This window comes from Aptenodytes forsteri, unplaced genomic scaffold, assembly GCF_000699145.1.
Source record: "Aptenodytes forsteri isolate BGI_AS27 unplaced genomic scaffold, ASM69914v1 Scaffold256, whole genome shotgun sequence".
In the NCBI taxonomy this organism is placed as follows: Eukaryota; Metazoa; Chordata; class Aves; order Sphenisciformes; family Spheniscidae; genus Aptenodytes; species Aptenodytes forsteri.
Window position 1 is genome coordinate 1,006,759 of NW_008795021.1, and position 15,883 is coordinate 1,022,641.

Here is a 15,883-nt window from a genome sequence, read left to right on the forward strand (position 1 = left end):
GCTCCGGCTTCGGCTTCAGCCGGGCTGGACGGGGCAGATCTGCGCTGATTTTCATGTTTGGCTGGAGCCCTGGAAGGTGCAGCTGGCGGGGTCGTGCTGCGGGGCTTCCTCGCCCGGACAGCGCATCGAGGGGTCAGGGAAGGATAATCGCAGCTCGGGGACAGGTTTGGCAAACTTCATCTCTCAGCTGAGCGCTGCTGCTTCCTTTTCTCACAGATGCTGTTTGCACGCTTTCTGCTCATCCCCCTTCCCCTCCTCCGACCTGCGAAATTAATGTGGCTATTTTAATTGGGGGGCTGGAAAAAAAGTGCCTGTCCAGTTGTAATACTGTTTAGCCTGAAGAGATTTCGGACGTGTTTTGTTCTTAAAGATCTTTGGTGCTTTTCTTAGGTGAACAAGGTGCTGGAAAGGTGGTGGGACACTGAATCTAGTAAGTGTTCTTATTCCAAAATACTGCCCTTACTCACTGTTCAGTTGAAGTAAGACAGTTTCAACACAAATGAGCTATTTCAGCAAACTGGATTTTAGTTTCTACAAAATCAGTGTTAGAAACAAAAAGAGGAGGAAAAATTGTTGTAGAAGACAAGCAGCGTGTCCCCCTAAGTAAAGAAAATGTTTTCTACAGTATAATTTGGGAACTGTCATGTAGTTTTGAAGTAGCAAGATTATTAATTTGCTTTTGATATAATTTGATACTGCCACTTCTCAAAAGTTGATTCAGCAATGAAGAATATGCAGGGTTTTTACACTTTAACTTTGTATAGTAGGTAGCCACAAAAATTTGTCTTTAGAGTCACTAGAACTGATAACTATTTTTTTTTTTTACAAGTTTTTATTTGTTTTCAGAGTTGACCCTGTGATAAACTGAACAGCAACTCAGGAAGTTCTGTAGCAAGGTCATTCAAACATTTGTCTCTGTTCCTTGGCTTTAAAGTTTAATGGATAGAAAGGAAAACGTAACACAGATGGGCTTTATTCTTTTTCTTGCCATGGGATCTGATCTCATCTACATCTTTCTTCTCTCAGTTGTGATGGATATGAGGGAAGGACTGAAGCTGATGATTTGAAAGTGTTAACTAATATTGAGTTGCCCAACGTGAGTATTAGGGCTGATTGTTTTGCTTCCTAGAGAGCCTGACTACCTTTTGGCTCTCTCTGATTTTAGCTGAAATTCTAAGTGCTCAGAATCACTGAAACTCAACCTCTGGGTATCCCAGCCTGGCCCCAAACACAGAGGCACTCAGAAATAGTCCTGACATGTGGAGGATTTCCCAGTGGCTGTAGAAATAATCTTCAAAATCAGCTGTTGTACATTAAACAGGAAAAAAAAAAAGAAGAGGGAACTCCTTTAAGTTAAACCACCTCTTGCTGGTTTTCATTGTCCTGGGATTCTAGCGAGCAGCCTCTCAAATCACTTAATAGGCAGCAGCTTTCTAGCTACCACTGGGGAGTTGTCCAGTCTCTGTAACTCTGCATATGCAGTAGCAAACTCTTAAGGGTTGAAGTGGAAAGACAAGCTTGCGAAGGCGTTTGCTTTCCCAGTGCTTCCTTGGGATTGCTGCGTGAGTGGCAGAAACGCTGTTGGCTCCTCAGGGAGAAAGCAGCCTTCATCAGCCATCAGTCAGTTCATCCTTAGAGTGACCACATCCTCGTATAACGTGCTTCTCTTAACCCCCACTTACTGGCCGTCCACAGAACAGGATAGAAGTCATTACATCCCATCGCAACAAACTTTTCGGAATTTAAATGGCAAAACGGGGGTACCACCGGAGCAGTACATCTGAGATGGCTTTGTGCTAGAACAGCAATGAGGAGCTCTGTGGACCTCCAGGCTGTGTACAAACTCAGTTAAAAGGTCCTACAGAGACCTTACCTGCTTCCCTCCTTCCCATCCTCTTCCTTCTACCTGCTGTTCCTCCCGCTGCCCCTGTCGTGATAGCGGGGGAAATGGCTCTCCACCTCTCTCCAGATTGCCCTCCACATTAGTCCCTCCTGTGAGTGCTTCATTAAACACTGGAAGACACCTTGGGATGCTTGGCTTAGTCTGTTTGCAAAGCAGGGAGCTAAACCAGACCAACGCAGCTGAAATGTGGTGCCAGAATGTTCACACGTATGCAGACCGCAGGGGCAGCTCATGTTCTTTCAGGTCATCCTCTGGCTTGCCCTGCCTTAGCAGGGTTTCCTCGTGTAGGTGGGTGCCCATTTCTATGCTAGAGATGGAAAAGGGCGCATGAGCATTTGTGATATTGTTTCTCATCTTGATGGAAGTACAAATGGAAATGGCATTGCAAACACTGGTGTAATTTTCAATAAATGTTTTGGGGGCTTTTCACTTTTGCATGCCCTGTTTAAAACATTCTGAAGTGAATGCTTTTTTGAGGGGAGAGGTGGTTTTTGGAAATCACTGAGCATCTTTCCCCTGATAACTGAAACTTCTTCGTATTTTCTTAAAATACTGTAAGCCACTTTGGCGAATGGCTTCTCTTAACAGCTGTCAGTGCTTAGCACAGTTTTTGTAGTTCCTAGTTTGCTATGTTTATTGTATTTCAAATGTAGTCATGAAGCCTGTGATCCTTCAGAAGGCAAGAAAATGTTTACTGACCACTATTTGTAATATCTTTCGCAAATGTAGACAAGAACTAATGCTTGATTTTAGCTAAGGTCTTGCTGCTGCTACTGCTTTTACCATTTACAAATAAAATTAATCCCAACTAAAATCCAGTAATGCCCATTGGAGCTCTTCTGGTATGAAACTATTGCAATGTCTCTCAAAACCACCAAAACATTATTCTCCAGCTGTAAGTTATAATTCGTGTTGAAGTCTCACTCTGGTCTGAGAAGAGATGCTGTGAAAATGGTAGTGGGGTTCCTCCTTTGCACCTCAGTGACTGAACTTGACCTTTGCAGAAATAAAACAGGAAAGACAACGTATGTGGTTAAGCAAAGTCTGTAGCTTTATTGATTCAATGAATTGATCAGCCTTAAAGAGAATGTTAAACCACCCTGATGGCTAACCAGCAGACTCCAGCAAGAAGCCCTTCAACCACTCTGCGTTCCTCATTGGAAGGAGGAGATAGAGCCATCCATGTCCTCTGTCACCCATCCTTCAGGGCAGACTCAGGGACGCGCTTGCAGCAGACTGGAGCCCTGCCTGTGTTGGACACCTCTTCCCAACTTACCCAATGTGCTGTTTTACAAACTCTGTCTATGCCACAACCCAGAACTGTCTCTTACAAATACATTGACAGAGTAACTGGACTTTCTGGCAGCAGGCATGTAGCTGAGGGGCAGGGCGGGGGAAGTATGGTATTGGCCAGCTTTGCTTTAAGGAAAAATTGCCATCCAAACTTGAAGGAATGATTAGCCCCTGACTGAGCAAGGCAGTCAGGGATGATGGGACAAAGCACAAACATATAACCGTAATAAAAGAAATGAAGCCACATCTCTGGAGGGATAGGGTTCAGCAGCTATCAGCATCCCATTGCACTTCTGATGATCAATCCGAAGCTTGGAGGAGGGAAGGGGAAGCAGAAAGACCTTGTGCGATGAAATGCTTCAGCACCAAACCCAAAGGAAGGAGGACAGGGAGGGCCTGGTGATTGCCCATCCACTCCCACCTTCCTGGTTGCTGGTTGCTTCCAGCACACTGTTCATGAAGGAGGTTAAAACTGAGTCTGTAGTTGCTCTTCCTCCACTCTGGTGTCTGCCCGCTCTACAAGCTGAGATTGGTGGTTGAAAGTCTACACGTTCCTAACTCCCCGGCATTGCTGCCCACAGACCTCCCTCCTGCTGCCCTAGCGCTGCCCGGTGTGGCTGTGAACAGCTAGCGCTGCAGTCTGTGGAAGGATGCAGGAGACGCAGCTCCCCGATGCAGCAGGTACCGCGCAAGGTTGCATCAGTAGCTTTTGTAGTCCAGTGTCCTGCCGCGTGCCAGTCAGGGTCAGAGGCATCTTCCTTTGTGGTACAAAATCAGGGAACAGCATTGTCCTGGGGTATTTGTTTTTAACTGGGGCAGTTAACAGTTTGCACATATTCGTATGTAAGGGTTTGCTATTTTATTTATCCCATTTACTGTAAAGGGGAGCGTGATCATCTTGAATGCTGGACAGCTGTAGGGCACCCATTCTTTAAATACTGTGGGGAGGACAGATGGCAAAAGAAAGAAAGGAGAGGGAGAGACCACCTGGACCCTCATGGCAGCAGAAGCCCATGTATTCAGGGAATGACTTGAGCTGCGTGTTTTGACATGATACGTGTGGTAACCCGTGGGGAAAAGAGGTGCTGCACAGACCTCAGCAGTGCTGTTCACAGAGGAGCAGGCAGTACAGTCCCCCTCCCCACAGGGAACTGGAGCAGATCTGCCTGTCTCCCTGCTGCAGTCCGGATGCCGAGCCCCTGAGACTCTTACTGATGAATGCAGATTATCCAATTTTATCCAAATACTTCTCCCCATCTCTAAAAAAATGAAACTGAGACAGCAAATACAGGGACTGGACTGGGGATACCAAACTGTTGGCTTGTGAGTGTTTTGGCTGTATCTAGCCCCCCATTTCATTATTAAAGGTTTTGGGTTTTTTCTTTTCCCTTTTGCTTATTTTGACCCTGAATGCAGGTGCTTTCAACCTCTTGACGATCCAGAGTGCAGTTGCTCTGGATAACACATTGAAGACACAGGTGCTGTGAGTCTTTGAGGTGCTTTTAGTGTTGCACTGGAGCCCATGCAGGTCTGCGTAACTTAGCAAACATTAGCAGCAGCAGTCAGATGAGAAGCCTGATAATAAATCAGTTGTAAGGGTCAAGAGGGGACAACATCACCTTGCAACCCTACTGAAATTCCAGTTTAACCACTGAGGTATGAGGGTTGTACCAAAGATAGAAAAGCAGGAGCAAGCTTAAACTCAGCTTTATTTTAGAAGTAACACTGAAAAGGTGTAGACGTCGTTTATTACTTTGGCAACTGCACAGATTTCGATTGTGCTTTCCCATCCATCCCTCACAGAACCAGATTTTAGAAGCAGTTTCCCTGGCCATGGAAAACAGAAGTATTGTCAAGTATCTTCTGTGAAAGTTCACTTGTCAAATCTTAGGCAGTCTAGTTTCACTGGATAAAAGCTGAGGGAGGATAAAATGCTGTACGGTGCTTCTGACCCTTGTTCAGCACACACATGTCAGCAAATTCACCTGGCTGTATTTGCAGTTACAGTGCTTTATTTTTGCTATTCCCAGAGGGGTCAGGCCAGTTATTCCCCACTGCTAACTCTCCTGCTAGGTACAGCAAGGCAGTGACAGTGCTAATGTGCTTTCTTGTCCTGTTGCTCGGTCTCATCCCTGACATTTCTTTGTCTTAGTTTAACAGGTATTTGTTTTTTTCCAGCGAGGGGCTTTCTCAGCAGTATTCACCAGTAGACTCTCAGGTGATCGTGGGGCCAGTGAATTGTTTTGCACTCTGCTTAGCAGCCTGGCTGGCGTGTACTGCCTGTAGCGACTGCTGGGTGAAAATCACAGGTGCCCTTTATGAACAGCCTAGGAATTCAAAATCATAGGCAGTTTTCTGAGCATCTCTAGATAGGCTTTCAAGTGGCAAGATTGTTAAAAAGAAAACAAAATGCTGTCTTCTGTTTTTTGAATGTATAGGGGTCATCTTGAAATTTTTCTGCGGGACAAGGGAAGCTGGAAGTGTTCTCTGTTTGTAAGATCTCATATTCTCGTATATACGTTCATGACTTTGGGAGATGGGTCATTTAGGACACCACCAGGTTAAGGCACACTGTTCTGTCATGGCAAATAATATTTTGTGGAAGTTCGCATACTATTTCTTTTAAAATGTAGCTTGGGGGAGATGAGGGAGAGTTCTTGGCAGAAACTTTTGCACAAAGCATTGTGATACAGCAGCCAGGGAATAATACTGCATGCTAACACAGTTCCTTCTTCAGTGTGAAAAGTGCGTGCTTTGTGAGTGGCAGCGGGTCTTTTTTTACCTTTTGACATTCTAACTTGACCCATAATGAGGCATCCACCAGTATGCCTTTTCAGTCCTTTCCAAAGAGCTGCCAAAACTAAAGAGATTTTTTTGAGAATAATCTGTGACCCAGCAAGGTTGGCTGTAAGGTTTGTTTGTTTTTCTCTCTCCTGCTGGTTCCTACTATTCTCTTACTCCCACATCCTATCCGACTCTTGTTTTCAAATGTATTCTTCAGCCTTCTCCTTCCCTACCTACTGCATCCTGTGTTCTGGTTTCTGATTTCCTTCTCTTTTCTTATAGCTTTTCTTTCCAGTTCCTGTTCGTTCTGGTCCCCGAGGAACGAGGAGTGAAACATTAACAGTTGCTGGAGGACCAAGTTAATATGGCTGTTGTTATGAGTTTAGAGTTCAGGTGAGGGCTCCGGGAGACATCCTTTGTGTATGACATTGTGCCCCGGAGCTCTTTGCATCACTTCATTGCTGGGGCAGCAGAGAGGAATGCATATCTGTGCTTCACCCGCTACCATCTACAGTCCAACATTTAAGATGAAAATACTGATAAAAGTTGATCTTTGCTAAGATACGGAAGTTCCAGTTATTGCAAGTTAGTTAACAGGTGGTAAATTGCTCTGCTATTATCACTTCACTGCGTGTCAGTTACAAAGAAGTTGAAGAGCTTCAGACATAGGGTGAGCAAAGCGAGTGGATTTGAATCATCACACGTGTCTTGATAGGGGATATGGGAGCGGCAGGTACTTTTACAGTGGTTTGAAAAACATGTCATTTCACAGTAAATTCAGCGTGCATACCTGTGTCTTCTTTTCTAAGTTGTATTGCTGCTTTTACAATAAGGCTCTCACATACATTAGTAGGGGATATGTTCCTGTGTTATCTCTACCCCTTTGTCAGCTGAGGATCACCATCCTCATAAATCTGTGCTTACAATATGTGCAGGCACTTCCTGAGCTGATGTCGGCGTACCCTGAATATAAATCACAGATATAAAATAATTCCATTACTAATAATTTCTCCATTGAAATGTTGCATGGGTAAGGCTAGAAAATGTAATTCTTTATTATCTTTCTGAGGATACACCTAATTTGTGTATTGCGAGCTTTTATGTTGTCTGAAAATACAGCTTTACAGACTATATAGAGAAGAGCATTTTCCAGCTGAGGTTAGCTGTAGCCAAAGGTTTGATTAGTCTGGCCCTTGCAGTCCACAAAATCTACTATTGTAAATGGAAATGTGCCTGGAAGAAGAAACTTTTTAACATAATAGTCACTGTGCTGGCAAATTTATCTTCCGGCTAATTTCTTATGCCTGTGATGCCCAGATGGTTATCAGTTGTGTGCTAATGTAATCTCCTGTCCTGCTGGTTTATTTATAACCAGGATTGATCCATTTATGTATGGCTGCATATAGCACTTAGTTTTCATTTTTTACCTTATTTTACACATTTTTGTGTATGCAAGACATAAGGAGGAATCCACCTTGTAAAACAAGTTTGGTATAAATGGATTGGTGAGTAGATATACCTGTCCTTTTGGGATATTATAGACTTTTACCAACCTCATCCTAACAGAGAAATAAATGTAAAGGAATTAAAACCTGATGTATTTGTTATCTGTACATGTATAAAATTTCACTGGTTTTTAGATTTCTAGATGATTTTATATAGTTTTCAGTTAACTTTTGTAATTTAAAATATTTGGTTTGGGAATGTAACTGTAGTAGGTAGTTATTTCTTGACTACCTAGGTTATTAATGAAAAAAAATTTGATAAAATGAAGGTGATTTTAAAAATGGAGAAATACACACACACACACATATATATATATTTTAGTTTAATGCATCTCTTCTAACTTGTTTCAGGTTGAAGAAACTTCTCGAGCAGGAGAAGATCTATCAAGCCCGGAAGGAAAAGGAACATACAAAGAGACTCAATAAACTAAGAGAAGAACTAGTCAAGCTCAAATCATTTGCACTCATGCTGGTGGATGAAAGACAAATGCATATTGAACAACTTGGTCAACAAAGCCAGAAAATACAGGACTTAAACCAAAAACTAAAGGAGGAAGAAGAAAAGCTTAAAATTATTAGTGCAAAAACAAAAGAAGATGGACAAAAACTGATGAAGTTAGAGGCAGAACTTGAACACAAATCATCATCATTTTCTCAAGAACATGAGGAGATGACTGCTAAACTGGCTAATCAAGAGTCACATAATAGACAGCTAAGGCTTAAGCTAGTGGGGTTGACGCGCAGAATAGAGGAGCTAGAAGAAACTAACAAGAATCTTCAAAAAGCTGAGGAGGAACTTCAAGAACTAAGAAATAAAATAGCAAAAGGGGAATGTGGGAACTCTAGCTTAATGGCAGAAGTGGAAAACCTCCGCAAGCGTGTGCTTGAAATGGAGGGGAAAGATGAAGAGATCACAAAAACTGAATCCCAGTGTAAAGAGCTGAAAAATAAACTGCAAGAGGAAGAGCACCATAGCAAAGAGTTGAAACTTGAAGTGGAAAAATTGCAGAAAAGAATGTCAGAACTAGAGAAGCTGGAAGAGGCTTTCAGTAAAAGTAAGTCTGAATGCACCCAGCTACACTTAAACTTGGAGAAAGAAAAGAATTTGACTAAGGATTTGATAAATGAGTTGGAAGTGGTGAAGACTCGAGTGAAAGACCTTGAGGCATCAGAAAGCAAGTTGGAAAAGGCTGAAATAAGCTTAAAAGATGACCTTACAAAGCTGAAGTCATTTACTGTAATGTTGGTTGATGAACGAAAAAATATGATGGAAAAAATAAAACAGGAGGAAAAAAAGGTTGAGGGTCTAAACAAGAATTTTAAAGTTGAACAAGGGAAAGTTATGGATGTAACAGAGAAACTGATAGAAGAAAGTAAGAAATTTTTGAAACTGAAATCCGAAATGGAGGAAAAAGTGTCCAGTTTGACAAAGGAAAGGGATGAGTTAATAGGCAAACTGAGAAGTGAGGAAGAAAAATCCTCTGAACTAAGCTGTAGAGTTGACCTGTTAAAGAAAAGAATTGATGGTATGGAGGAAGTAGAAAGAGAAATTACAAGAGGTCGAACCCGGAAAGGACCAGAGCATGGTTGTCATGAGGACAATAAGATTAAAGAACTTACTGTTGAAATTGAAAGACTGAAAAAACGTCTCAAACAATTGGAAGTGGTTGAAGGAGATTTGATGAAGACAGAAGATGAATATGATCAGCTAGAGCAGAAATTTAGGACTGAGCAGGATAAAGCTAACTTTCTTTCTCAACAGCTGGAGGAGATGAAGCTCCAGATTGCCAAAACCAAAGCAATAGAAAAAGGTGAAGCAGTGAGCCAGGAGGCAGAGTTGAGGCACAGGTTTCGGCTGGAAGAGGCCAAAAGCAGAGATTTGAAAGCAGAAGTTCAAGCTCTTAAGGAAAAAATCCATGAGCTGATGAATAAAGAAGACCAGCTTTCTCAGCTCCAAGTCGATTATTCGGTTCTGCAGCAAAGGTTTATGGAAGAAGAAAATAAAAACAAGAGCATGGGGCAGGAAGTTCTGAACCTAACAAGAGAGCTGGAGCTTTCTAAGCGCTACAGCCGTGCTCTGAGGCCCAGCATAAATGGACGAAGAATGGTCGATGTTCCCGTGACGTCCACTGGCGTGCAAACAGATGCCGTAAGCAGTGAAGCAGCAGAAGAAGAAACTCCAGCAGTGTTTATAAGGAAATCCTTCCAGGAGGAGAATCACATCATGAGCAATCTGCGACAGGTAGGTCTGAAAAAACCCATGGAGCGTTCTTCAGTGCTCGAGAGATATCCTCCAGCAGCGAATGAACTTGCAATGAGGAAATCTTGGATACCATGGATGAGAAAGAGGGAAACTGGGGCTCAGGGAACTCCAGATAAAGGAGCCCGAACCCACGGTAGTCCAGCGCATCCTGGGGAGGTTGTCCTTTCACCAAAGCAGGGTCAACCTCTTCATATTCGGGTGACACCAGACCATGAGAACAGCACAGCTACTTTGGAGATAACCAGTCCAACCTCAGAGGAATTTTTTTCAAGTACCACTGTCATTCCTACTTTGGGAAATCAGAAACCACGAATAACCATCATTCCCTCTCCAAACGTTATGCCCCAAAAAGGGAAAGGCAGTGAAAGTCCCATGGGCCCAGATCGTTCTATGTCTCCAGTCACTATAACAACATTCTCCAGGGAAAAGTCCCCAGAGGGAGGGAGACCACCCTTTGCTGACAGACCTGCATCGCCAATTCAGATTATGACAGTATCAACATCTGCAGCACCGGCAGAAATCTCTGTCTCTCCGCAGTCACAAGACATGACCATGGGAAGGGCTGTCTTCAAAGTAACACCGGAAAAACAAACCGTCCCGACTCCAATCCGCAAGTACAATGCCAACGCCAACATTATTACGACAGAAGACAACAAAATCCACATCCACTTAGGTTCCCAGTTTAAACGCTCTCCCAGTGCTGCACCTGATGGCGCGAGTCCTGTGATAACAGTCAGACCGGTGAACATAGCAGCAGAGAAAGAAGTTGTGACCGGTACCGTCCTTCGCTCGCCCCGGAACAACCTGTCCTCGCGACCTGCAGCAAGCAAGGTGACAAGTACTATCACTATAACGCCTGTTACAACGTCCTCCACCCGAGGAACACAATCAGTGGTAAGCAGCGTAGTCTCATGATGTAGTCTTCATGGTAAGGAGAAGGGCAACCATAGTTTCGATTTGAGACACCAGCAGGGAAAGAATGGGTGGGGTGAGGAGAAACTTGCTTCCCTACATTTGTTTCAGATACAAGCTTAACTATAAAATCAGAATTTGCCTGATTCATATATTTTTGTACCAGTGTTGGACGCTGGTATACTTTTGGCATTATTTCCCAAAGTTTCAAAGGAAGTTCCTGCAAAGTTCCTTTAAAGTTATTTTGATAATGGCAATCCTGTAAAATTGCAAGTGAGAGACAGAGGGGGACAAAGAACGATGGAGATGACAGGGGAGGAAACTGTATTTCTATTTTTGGTGAGTGCTATTTCTGACTTCTGAAAATACCCATAATGATTTTTGGCCCAGCTGGCAGGTCTTTAGAGTCTGATCATGTAGGCTGGCGTTTCTTTGGTATAATCCCATTATAGTTATAATTCAATTAATATCTGCTGTAATGCTGAACTCCAAAAGAATAAATAGCCAGACATGGTATCATTGCTTACAGCTCCAAGCCTCTTTCAGCCAGTGAATAGTAAAGCTCTTTCTGTTCCTCTGAAATTCTCAACTTTTATAAATGCTGTATTACAATACTGCTTCCTCTAACATATTTTTTGCTGCTTTCTCTCTGTGCCTCCGTGGTGGTACCCTGGCTTCTTTTTTGTACTTAAATCAGTCTCTCACCTCTGTCTTTAAATGTATTGGACAATATTTATTGATAGTCCTCCCCCCAGGTTTATTATTGGACATGGTTTTGCATTGCTTTAGTTGGAAATACCCTGGGAAAGAAGAATTTAACCAAAATAGAAAACCAGCAGTACTGTTATTAGTCCAAAAGCTTATTTAGCTAGACAGAGCCTGTAGCAGATGCTTAGGGGAAGATTAATTTAAGTGGGTAAACACACAGTAATGTTTCCCTCAGCGTCTGTTCCCACTTTTTGGCAATAGGTGGGTATTTCTTTCTGAACCAGGGCCTGTAGCCACATCTTTGTGTTTAATATACCGTGGCGGTGTTTTCTTCTATTTATTCTTCTAATTGCTTTTTGAACTCATTTATACTGTTGTTTCCACAACATCAGAGGGCAGTGAATTCGGTTGTGGGCTCTGGGAAAAATGCTCTTTTGTTTGATACCTTTTATGCAATACTTTCATTGGTTACAGCCTCTTTCTTGTATCTTGACAAATACTGAATAGTCATCCCCTGTTCATTTGTCTGTGCTGCTCAGGAGTCTGCAGACCCCTACAACGTGCCTCTTCAGCCATCTCTTTCCAGGCTGAAATGTCAAAGTGTATTTAAGATACACTTCCACACTTTTGGAGAGAGGCTGCCATTCCCATTTAAGCCAGCAACTTAAGAAAACTTACATTCGTCATATGGATCCATTTGGGATCGCATGTGCGTGCTCTCTCTCTCCCCACTTATATAATGTATTGTAGATACTTTACAGTGTTTTCCTACGTACTAGAGGCAACTGTTCATTTTTTAAAAAGTCTTGAATTAATTCATTTGCAAACTTCTTTGTCTCTCAGAAGCTTGGAAAACTTTTTTTTTAAAGAGTTCCTCATTCTTTTTTACTAGATGTCTGTCTCTACTGTGATGATGCACTGAACTGTGGCAGACAAAACTTTTTTGTTTTGTTTTCATCTGGCTAAAAAGTGGCTTCTTTCACTTCATCCTCCCTGATTTGGAATATAAGGAAAATAGTTCAACCGTAAGATTTACTTTATCTTATGCTTCACTTTGTTTTTTAAGTTCCCTAGTCAGATGAGCAGGGAACTTCGAACAAGCCCAAATGTGCCTTTTCCTCCCTAACCCCCTGAAAAAAAAAAAAAAGTAGTTGTATATTCACCATCTGTTTTGCAAATGACTACTTTACAAACACATTCCAATACCCCTAGTCAGAAAAAACAAGTTGTGATCATTTACTCAGTAACCCTAGAAGAAACCAACACTGATATAATTTTGAGGGTTTAAGCTCATAAAATCAAAGAAGACAAACTGATACAAAACTGCTTTCTTAGCTCACTGGTTTTAATATTTTTCTTAGCTCTCCTCATACAAGATGCCCTGTACAATGTACTAATGCAGTGCCAAACTACAAAGGGGAAAATAACCCTAAAGTTCCTAGGTCTCCTCTGTTGCTATAACAAATTTGCAGTTACTGCTTTCATATTTGAAAACATTTAACTCTTCTTCCAGTTTGAATTTACTAGTTATCTTCAGTATTGCAGGTGAAGTTGATTTTAAGGTGCACACACGGTACTTTTAAAGGTTCAGCCTGAGCTGTGGTGTCTCCCTGCATATGTCAGTCCAAAACCAGAGACTGTGGTTTCATGATGGATCATCATGATTTTTGAATCCCATGAATCCCATGGATTAAGGGGTGTTACGGTTGTGTTGATTTACACTGACATACACTCTAGAGTAGCTAGACATTTATATTCCCCTGATCTAAGTCCTATTCTGAGTCTGCAACAGTTTTGATTTAGATAAACTGAGACCCAAAGACACAGGCACCTGAAGGAGAATTTGGGAAGTTTTTGAGCACTTAACCAAAACGATCAACGAAAAAAGGCACCGGTCAGTGACTGTGTCTCGACTGGCACCTGAACTTGCTGGACCCAAATGTTTTGGAGGCGCTTTGTGTTCTGCCTGCTGCACAAGCCCAGGGCTGGCCAGCTGAGCAGCTGGCCTTGTCACACCAGCGCTGCCACCCAGCATAGTCCAGTCCCACAGGGATCTCCACGGCAGGAGCTTTGGTGCATTCTGGATCCCAGGGCTGATGTGATGGGAGACTGTTAGACCAGTTGAACTGAATTCAGCATTTAACACAGACCCACTGCCACTTTGATTAACAAAAAGAACCAAACCCTAAGCTGGTAACTGCCTTTCATATGATAGCCCATGGATTTGGTTAATTACCCTAGAAGTGGAAAAACTGGGTTTTGGTCCTCCTTAGCTTAATTAGAGTCAAACCCACTCCTAGGAAAATACTTGGACTACCTTAGCAGACCTAGCAGATAATTTTTTTATTACAGATGGACCACAGCACAACCAAAAATTCAAGACTATGAGACCAGAGGATATGCAGACCAAAATGAGCCTGAAAGGGTAGCCTGGTTGTTAGTCTTGCCTTAGCACATTAGCCCAAGTCCCTGTTCCCAGGACAGTTCATATAGTTTACATTAAAAACAAATAGTCTTTGGGAAAAAAAAACAACTGTGGTGCCTATGTCCTGTTTTTTGATTTAGGCCTTACATTTGGCTGTGGGATTGCTGATGAATTTGGATTTTCTTTGGCTACCAGGATGGGTGTCAGTCCTATAATCACTTCATCCCTGTGCTCCCCACCTCCTACAAGACTGGCATCCAGCGCTGGCTGTTTACGCTGCCAGGGTACACAGTGAATCCGGTGACATGCAAATCTGCAGGCAGCAGAGGGAATCCCGGCTGCAGCAGAGCCAGCATAGTGGCACGGCACCAACCATGCAGAGGGTCCTGTGACCGAGGCAGCAAGGCACAGCTGAAAGGCTGTTGGGTGCCAGAGCTAACTGGGCACACGTTAAAGCAGCTATAAGGCTACTTTCATTTGGGCAGCATTTAGTTTGAGATTGGCATCTAAATTTAGCTCTTTGTAGGTGTCCCATATACACTCTAAGCTTCTGTTGGAGATCCAGGGGTCAGCTCACTTGGCCGTATAGAGATACATGGTGCTATCTGCATGCCCTGCGGCAGTTGAGACACGTGCATGAGGCTGGTAGGTATAACACAGACCTGTACCTTTCTGCAGTGGAAGCTGATAGGATACCTCAGATGGCACAGGATGCCTCAGTGTGGGCAACTGAGTCAGTCCCTAGTCATCAGTCCCCTTGTCAGCACTGAGCCCTGTATGCTGGCTCCGTGGAGACTGGAGGGTGATTCAGCTGAGATGCTGCTAGCTTCAGCGTGAGCTGAATTGCCCACTGGGCTCCATTGACTGTATTGACTAGATCTCAAGTCCCACCCTTTCAGGATTCAATTGCCTAAACATACTCTTTAGTGTAATTTTAAGTGCTGTCAAGTAGCCTATCTAACTTCCAGCTGCTTTATCAGAGGCTGCAGGTCTCCTTGGGTCCTCTGCCTTATCTACCAGCCCTGTGCAGATAGCTTGAGTAGCCCAGGGCATCTCAAATTGCACTAGATACCTGTGTCAACCACTGAACTGAACCATTTCTGTCTAGGGCAAGCTGGCCCCTGATCTGATTGAGAACAAGTGCTGAAAAAGCACCTTTTTTATGAAAATATTCCAAAAGTCAATGTGTGCATGAAAGCACTCTTTGTGTGTGTCAATAAAATGCACTAAGCAGGATCTATTATAAACCACTAAAACATGCTAAATGTTCTGTACATTCAAATTGCTTTTCTTCCTTGAATGGGACTGTCCAACCTTACTGCAGCCTCAGTGTCTGCAGTGAGCGTTGATTATCGACCTAACCAGCTTAGTGGCTGCATGTATTTATCTCACTCTCAGTAATGTATTTACTAACCTCACTCTGGCCCCCTGTGCTATTCCAGCACCACGTACTGCCCGTTCAGAGCCAGCCAGCGTCACTCTGCATCCTGTGGGGCTGCATCTCAGGCGCTCTGTGCCGGCTGCTTAAGAGTTGGGTTTTGGTTGGAGCTGTATTCCTGTATCAACCAGATGACAGCAGCCTACAGACAAACAGGGCTGGAGGGAATTGCTTGGGAGCTTGGTCTTGGAAGAAATGACCAAGAGACAGACAGTCGTGTGGGTTCTCTGGTGCAGACAGGGAGAGTGTCCTCTGCTTGCTTACCCTGTCGCTCTCGCCAAAGGGGACTGCTTGCTGAAGAGCCACCTTTGTGCCATTTCACTTAGCAAACACAAATGCTTTTGCAGCTGCGTGTGAAGCAGGCATTAGCTTCCGTATGATCAACATGTTAGTATGCCTTAAGGAAGGCAACTAAGAAATTTAAAGCAAGTTAGGTTTCTTTTCAAAGTGCTTTTGAGTGATTTAGGCTTGAAATGAGTAACTTGAAAGCGCCCAAATCCGTAGTTAATAATTTACATGTGAATAAAGCTGAAGAAATGCCTGAGATTCCAGCTACTTCATTTGATTGCCTCATGTTTACACACTGTGGAGCTCTTTCAGGGAGTACAAGATGTTTGTCATTTGGGTTCCCTGGGATGTTGACATATTTTCC

General features: G+C 43.2%; 1 protein-coding gene across 9 annotated transcripts in view; it reads left to right on the forward strand.

Annotated features, from left to right (window-relative positions):
- The window catches only part of FILIP1 (filamin A interacting protein 1), a 117,739-nt gene that overhangs the window by 91,149 nt on the left and 10,707 nt on the right, over nucleotides 1-15,883 (forward strand). For 7 of the 9 annotated variants that reach the window (XM_009275765.2, XM_009275770.2, XM_009275768.2 and 4 more), the window contains one exon: nucleotides 7,837-10,642. In XM_009275765.2, coding sequence (XP_009274040.1) covers nucleotides 7,837-10,642 — 2,806 coding nt within the window. Of the gene's footprint in view, nucleotides 1-404; nucleotides 431-6,276; nucleotides 6,374-7,836; nucleotides 10,643-15,883 lie in introns of those variants that run through there. The other 2 variants (XM_019471131.1, XM_009275772.2) reach the window with 2 other exon arrangements.